This window comes from Leopardus geoffroyi, chromosome D4 (genome assembly GCF_018350155.1).
Source record: "Leopardus geoffroyi isolate Oge1 chromosome D4, O.geoffroyi_Oge1_pat1.0, whole genome shotgun sequence".
NCBI classification, from domain to species: domain Eukaryota; kingdom Metazoa; phylum Chordata; class Mammalia; order Carnivora; family Felidae; genus Leopardus; species Leopardus geoffroyi.
In genome coordinates, this window is record NC_059342.1 from 92,735,561 (window position 1) to 92,742,232 (window position 6,672).

General features: G+C 59.5%; 1 protein-coding gene across 3 annotated transcripts; it reads left to right on the forward strand.

Moving 5' to 3' along the window:
• Positions 1-17: 17 nt before the first annotated feature.
• Positions 18-6,294, forward strand: ENTR1 (endosome associated trafficking regulator 1). 3 transcript variants are annotated; one of them, XM_045467928.1, is made up of 10 exons: positions 18-204; positions 338-487; positions 1,146-1,214; positions 1,995-2,110; positions 2,372-2,779; positions 3,330-3,403; positions 3,770-3,881; positions 4,087-4,149; positions 4,580-4,719; positions 5,298-6,294. In XM_045467928.1, exons 1-10 carry the CDS (start codon positions 135-137, stop codon positions 5,395-5,397), a joined length of 1,302 nt encoding a protein of 433 aa, XP_045323884.1. In that variant the 5' UTR covers positions 18-134; the 3' UTR covers positions 5,398-6,294. The 3 variants fall into 3 exon arrangements, with proteins under 3 accessions (XP_045323884.1, XP_045323885.1, XP_045323886.1); XM_045467929.1 differs by lacking the exon at positions 338-487 and having other exon boundaries at positions 18-282; XM_045467930.1 differs by lacking the exon at positions 338-487.
• The last annotated feature ends 378 nt before the right edge of the window (positions 6,295-6,672 follow it).

A 6,672-nucleotide genomic window follows, 5' to 3' on the forward strand; every position in this document is an offset into this window, starting at 1 on the left:
TGCGAGAGGCTGGGAGCGGCGGCCGGGCGGCGGGCGACGGGGGCGGGGGACTCGGGCCGCGGCCGGGGCGGAGCCGGGGCCATGGAGCCCCCGCTGCCGGGTTAGGGTGGGCCGGCGCCGCCGGGCCCGCGACGATGGCCGGCTACGCGCGCCGCCCTGGCGTCCCCCCGCTGTCGCGAGCCCGGAGCCTCGTCATTCCGGACGGTGAGCGGCCGGGCGGGACGGCGGGGCCGAGCCCGCCGGGCCCCGGGGCCGCCCCCGACCCGCCGGGACGGGCTCCAGGTGAGGCGGGCGGCGCAGAGCGCGCGGCCAATCGGTCTTGTTGATGTTATTGCAGCTCCTGCGTTCTGTGAGCGCCGGTCTTGTCTCCCCCAGCTAGACTGTGAGCGCCCCCATGGCAGGGACCTGGACTCCCACTTCTTCGGCATTCGGCCGACGTTTATGTGCTATGTGCCCAGTCCGGTGCTAGCTTCCGTGGGAGACACAGGTGAGAGACAAGCCTCAGGGACCCCGAGCCGGCGCCACGTTAGCATTAGCTCTGCCCTCGACCCAGCGAGGGGGCACTCAGTGCCACCGTGCACCGGCCCCTGGGACACGCAAGTGCCGAGCGGCCCCCGCCAGCTAGGAGCTTGCAGTCTGGCCTTGGGGAGCCCCCCCACCCCCCCAACACAGACACTTCCAATGTAGGATGGTGGTAAGTGCTGAAAGAGAGGTATGCCTAGCGGGAGCACTGCAAGCCATCTCCTCCTTCCAGGTGGTGGGGCGCAAGGCCAGGATGCCTTCGTCCATTAAGGGCAGTGGCCTCGTTCTCCCCCAAGCAGTTCCGCTGCCTGTTGGCTGGGGTGAGTGGTGAGAGTTCAGGTGCTTCCATCGGGGTCTCAGAGAGGAGTGGCCACCCACGAGAGGATTCAGAAGACACCGCGGACGGTGGACGTGCGCAGCCACACTGCTCATCAGAGCCTACCGGAAGCTTTTTCTGAAACACAGATGTCAGGGCCCACAGAAGTTCTGCCGCGGGCAGGAGCCTGGGGGCTTGTGTTTCAAAAGTTACCCACGCTGTGAGAATCACTGTGGTAGAGACCCCGTGTTGAAAAAAAAAGCTGTCACAAAGGTGACCACAGTAGGGTGATGACATCTCTTTGCAGATTTTGGCTACGGGAAGGGGAAATGCACTAAGCAAGGTCCGCCAGGAGCCCAGGAGACACATTTTGGAGGTAGGGTAGTTAGACAAGATCCTTTGTTTTTCTCTCTGCCCGACACAAAACGCCAAGCACGCGGTCAATGACGAGTTGTCCATTTGACAGCATATAACTTTGTGCCTGGAGTCTGAAAGACCAGGTGGGGGTAGAGACCTACAGAGTCCATCGTGATCCTAGGGTAGAAGGAAAGAGGGTACAAGGACAGGGGAAGCCGGGACATGCAGGATGACAGACGTGGGGAGTCACGCTAAAGGGGTCTGAAGAGGCAGCAAGGGGCAACAGGAGTCAGCATCACGCAAAGTTGGCACCTGGGCTCTGATGATCGTGGACTGAAAGGGTCACAGGGTGGCTGGTTAGGGGCCAGGAGAGCAAGAGGGAGGCCGAGAAGAGAGCAGGGAAGAGGGGATGAGTGAGCAGGGGAAGGGGTGGGGGGCAGTGACCCCCAATTTGGCTGCACCTTTGGAACTGATGGCCCCCGGCGCAGGTCGTGCCCCAGGCCAGCTAACTCGGCTGTGTGGGGATGGAGGTGAGTTGTCCTTGTAAAGACCACCAGGTGATTGCCGTGGGCAGTAAGGTGCAGGGACCAGGGGGAAAGAGAACTCAGAATGTGGACGCAGGTCTGCTTTCTTGGCTAGCTTTCTCATTTCTTAGCATTCGCTGAGTTCTGGTGGGGTGATGAGGGTGGCAGTCCTGATTTTAGATGTGGCCGTGTTCTGGAAAGAAACTAACAGGGAAGCTCCCTTTTAACGAGCCTTGGGAGACTTTCTGGATTTGTGACGTGCGTTACCGTTGCAGATGACAAGCTTGAAGATCTTGCAGAGGCCAATCCGTTCTCCTTCAAAGAGTTTCTGAAAACCAAGAACCTCGGCCTGTCGGGAGAAGACACCGCCAACAACAGGGTTTATTCAAAGGTAAACCGAGGCGTCGTCTGCAACGACTGTACACAGAGAAACGTCTGGAGGACATCCATCTCCCGATGTGGGGGACACTGCAGGATCCGGGGGCGGGGGGCGGCACAAAGGGAGCCCACAGCCAACGCCGGTGGGACCCTTTCTGGCTCTCCTCTCTCCTGGGAGGCGGGTGGGCCTCTCGTTCCACTGTCAGGCGCCCCTCGGAAGACCGGCCTCCAGTGGCTTCTGAGTCTGAGCTGTGCGTCTGGCTGTCATCCTTAGGAACCCACGAGGCACCCACTGGGACTTGGCCGCAACTCCCCAACCCCCCAGACCGTGGGGTATGGCCTGGAATATCAGCAGCCGTTTTTCGAAGACCCTACGGGGGCTGGCGACCTTCTGGACGAGGACGAGGACGAGGACGAGGGGTGGAACGGGGCCTACTTGCCGTCCAGCGTGGAGCAGACCCACTCCTTGGGAGGCGCCGCCAGCACGTCGCCCTGCAGCACGTATGTCTCCTTCTTCTCCACCCCGTCGGAGCTGGTGGGGCCCGAGACCCTGCCCCCGTGGACGCTGAGTGACTCTGACTCCCGCGCCTCTCCGGCGGGGAGCCCCAGCGCAGACTTCGCGGCTCCCGGAGAGTCTCTGGGAGACAGGCACCTGCGGACGCTGCAGATAAGCTACGAAGCAGTAAGTGAGGGGGCCCCACGGCGGCTCCCTGGCCGGCACCCGTGCGTGAGCAGCGCGCTCGCAGAGGACCCCGAGGCTCCTGGGGTTTTGGCTCCGAGGACAAGACCGTCTGTGGTGCGGCCGTCTGCTAGAGTCCCTGTGCGCCGGTCCCCCGTGTTGACCGATCCCGTGTGTGATGTGCCACCTGAAGAGCACTGTGGAGGGCGGTGCGGTGTGGTCTGGCTCAGGCCCTCCGAGGGCCTCCCGTCAGGAAAGGGTCCCCTCCCGGCGGCAGCTCAGGGACACCTCGCCGTGCTCTGACTAGAGGAGGTTTCTTAAAGAGGATCATCCCCTAAAAAAGAGTCGCGAGCGCAGTCGGCGTCCGTAACCGGAGGCCTTCCGGAGGAGACACTGCCGTCTGTGTTTTTCCTTCGTGAGCGGACGGGAGGCTGACTGCCTAGAACGTTTCTGCTCATCAGGGAGTTCTAGAACCAAATCACAGAGACGCAGACCCCTTTTGAGCGAGACACCACGACTCCGAGTTTCTAACGAGGGTTTTCTTTCTCTGCAGCTGAAAGATGAAAATTCTAAGCTGAGAAGAAAGCTGACTGAGGTTCAGAGCTTCTCTGAAACTCAAACAGAAATGTATGTAAGCTCTCAGTTAGGACCGCAATTCAAAATGCCTGCTAACACCCGAATCCGTTGTAAATCGGTAACGAAGCGATCAGAGTTGAACCGAGTCTAGCCTTCGTCACGTGCAGGTCCTCCGCCTCAGACACGTGTCTGGTTCTGCACGAAAGTTTATTTTGAACGTTAGACCCAAACCGGGCACCCTTGATAAGAACAGCCGAACTGGTGATCGAGAGCCAGCTCGGGACGCTCTCTGGGGCTCCCGCCGAGGCAGCGGGCTCTCGGGGTTTTCAGCTAACCCGCCCGACCTAACTGCCTCTCGGACGCATTCTGAGAGCCGGATGCGTGAGTTGGCAGTGACTTGGTCTTCTGTCTCACAAGGGTGAGGACGCTGGAGCGGAAGCTGGAAGCAAAAATGATCAAGGAGGAGAGCGACTACCGAGACCTGGAGTCAGTGGTCCAGCAGGTGGAGCAGAACCTGGAGCTGATGACAGTACGAGGGGCCGGGGCGGGGGGCATTGTGACGCGCCGGGCGTGACCCTCTGTTGTCAGCCCACAGAGGCGCGGAGTGAGCAGGGGTCCCTCACAATGGGCCCACCTGCTGGGCAGAGCGAGCTGGAGCTCCCCCCCCCGCCCCGTGAGGGCATCTCACCACGTTGCTCATTAGCGATGCCTCCTTGTTTTTGTTTTTATAACAGAAACGAGCTGTAAAGGCGGAAAATCACATCCTGAAACTGAAGCAGGAAATAAGCTTGCTGCAGGTGATTGAACGGCAGGGATACAAATCCGGGGGGCCTCCCCAGCAGCGGGAACCCCTGTATTCGGGACGTGCAGGCTTCCCCCCCCCCCCCCCCCACCTCAAGTGAAACAAGCAGCCCGGTCGTTCTGGCCCCGTGTTTTCTGCTCACCGAGAGGGTCGTGGGCACTTGCTGTGTCATCTGGGACAGCACGGATGCTGACCCGAATTTCTCATTCCTGTGGAGGAGCGCTGAGGACAGACTGAAGGACAGGACAGGCCCGTGTCCTCTAAGAGCCCCCCTCAGCAGAGAGTGGCCTTTGCGGGGGCTAGCCCTGTCCCCCCACCCCCACCTCCTCTGCTGAGGGTGCCGTGGTCAGTTTTAGTTGGACTGCCTTTCAGCTGCTCTCTTCTGCAGCTGCAAAAGCCCTTTCCCGCTCTCGCCCACCCTCCAGGCGCAGGTCTCTAACTTCAAGCGCGAGAATGAGGCCTTGCGGTCCGGCCAGGGTGCCAGCCTGACAATAGTGAAGCACAACACCGACGTGGCCTTGCAGAACCTTCGCGTTGTCATGAACAACGCCCACTCCTCCATAAAGTGAGCGCTGGGGAGCTGAGGGCGCCTCGGCACAGGCGGGGGTGAGGCGGTGACCCCGGGGAGGCGGAGTCCCTTAGCGCAGGGTTTCAAGCCATGACCGCACCCCGAGCAGTGGACGGGGCTCTGGGAACAGAAGTGCGCCTGACGGTCCTATTAACCCCGAGGCCACTCGATGCGTACCCAACCGGCGGGCTCTGGAGTGTCTGCACGGCAATAGCTGTGTTCACCTGGGCACTGACGTCAGACAGGAATCCTGCCTCCCTCACCTACGAAATGTCACGAAATGTCGCAGTTCTGAATGGGGACGAGTCACAGCGTTTCCCTCTTGTCCTAAGAACCAAAGAGGTTCTTGGGAGGCCCCTGGGAGGGGTCCGCCGTGGTGGCTCCCACTGCGCGTCCCCGTCTGTGTGCCACGGGCCGAGCTCCACAAGGGTGGTGGCGGCCAGGCCCACCGCGGGCGCCTCTGGGGCAGAGGGGCCCCCACCCAAAGCCTGCTTTTCACTCTGGAACTTTGCTTTGTTGCTTCTGACGTTGCCCAGCCGTGGTAGCGGAGGGTAACATCCACGTTTCCGTTTCAGGCAGCTGGTTTCTGGAGCTGAAACGTTGAATCTTGTGGCCGAAATCCTTAAATCCATAGACAGAATTTCCGAAATTCAAGATGAGGAAGAGGAGTCTTGAGAACTCTGAGGTGCTTCCAGGTCGCAGCCCTGCTTACGTCCGGACGCCGCCGCTCGCCGGGTTGGAAAATGCCGTTGTGTCTTTAAGTACGTCGCCCTCGGCCGTAGTAAAAATACTCACCGTGCCGCTAATTTCGTGACCTAAACAGCCCAACAGCCAGCTGCAGTGAGGAGCCCCCCGCGTGGGAGAGCTGCACCTGGTTTCTATGCGACCCTTCCTGGCGAGCTCCTGCTACTTGGTGGACTGATGCTCTATCGGAAGACGTTTCTGTGAAAGCCAGTGATCTTTTGAAGTTACTAAACATGAAAACGGCAGTTCTGTAATAAGTGTTTTCCGTCGTCATTCCAGAATGTCGATCGTAAGATAAGTTCAATCGATCGTCCTTGATTCCGTAAGGAGAGGGAGTAAGGTGAGCCGTGGCTCCGTGCTCGCCTCCCAAGGCCCTAATGCCTCTGTGACCTCACTTGGTGCCCCGGCTGGCTCAGAGTCCCCTCCTGGGGCCTCACGGGCGGCTCGTGCAGTCGGAGACCTGAGCCTGGCTGCTGTCCTCCCGCGGGGTCCCAGGTCACACAGGCGCACCACTGGGTGCGGCCATCTAAACGCATCTGTGGGCCTTCGGATTTGAAAAGCTGCTTCGGCTGGAGGGTTTTGATACACGTTTCGAGTGGCATCTTGTACAACGAAGTTTGGAATTCAGGGATTGAGACTGTGTGCGCAGCCTTCCTGGGTCAGCACGAGGTCTCCCGGGGTGCTTTTCTAGCTGCTTTCCAATGTAGGGGGGGGGGCACCATACGCCTTTTTGGCCATTTTTCTCTAGATGTTATTTTTTAAAATAAATTTCCTTTTCTTCTCCTGTTCAGATGGACCGCTTTCCTATTTAATAAACCGTAAAACTCACATGAACTGTCCCTTTTTTTTTTTCCAATTTAACCGCTTCTTTACCTAGTACCGTTCTCTTGACTTTAGGGCATGCGTCTTGTCGTAATGGGTGATTTGTGCTGACAAATTAAGCGTTAGTCCCGTGGCCTGTGGGGTCAAGGGTAGACCCCGATCACTGCTGCCGGGCCTGACCAAGGTGGCCGGCCCGCTAGATGTGCGTCACAGCCGGGTGTTTCGGAGTTGGACACGCTGGATTCTAGTGTTGGGGCATTCTTCGGTCACGTGGTTGAATTTTTGAATAACGTTTGAACTGCTAGACCCTCCGATCTTGGCCACGGGTAAGAGCTTTGCAGAAGTCCCTGCCGAAGACACCCTGCTCCTCACCCGTCACCTCCC

Excerpts from the sequence above, each read along its gene's own strand:
- ENTR1 (XM_045467928.1), top strand. The coding sequence starts at position 135 with ATGGCCGGCTACGCGCGCCGCCCTGGCGTCCCCCCGCTGTCGCGAGCC. Across the intron at positions 1,215-1,994 it reads CCAGGAGACACATTTTGGAG|ATGACAAGCTTGAAGATCTT; the intron begins GTAGGGTAGTTA and ends TTACCGTTGCAG. Across the intron at positions 4,720-5,297 it reads AACGCCCACTCCTCCATAAA|GCAGCTGGTTTCTGGAGCTG; the intron begins GTGAGCGCTGGG and ends TTTCCGTTTCAG.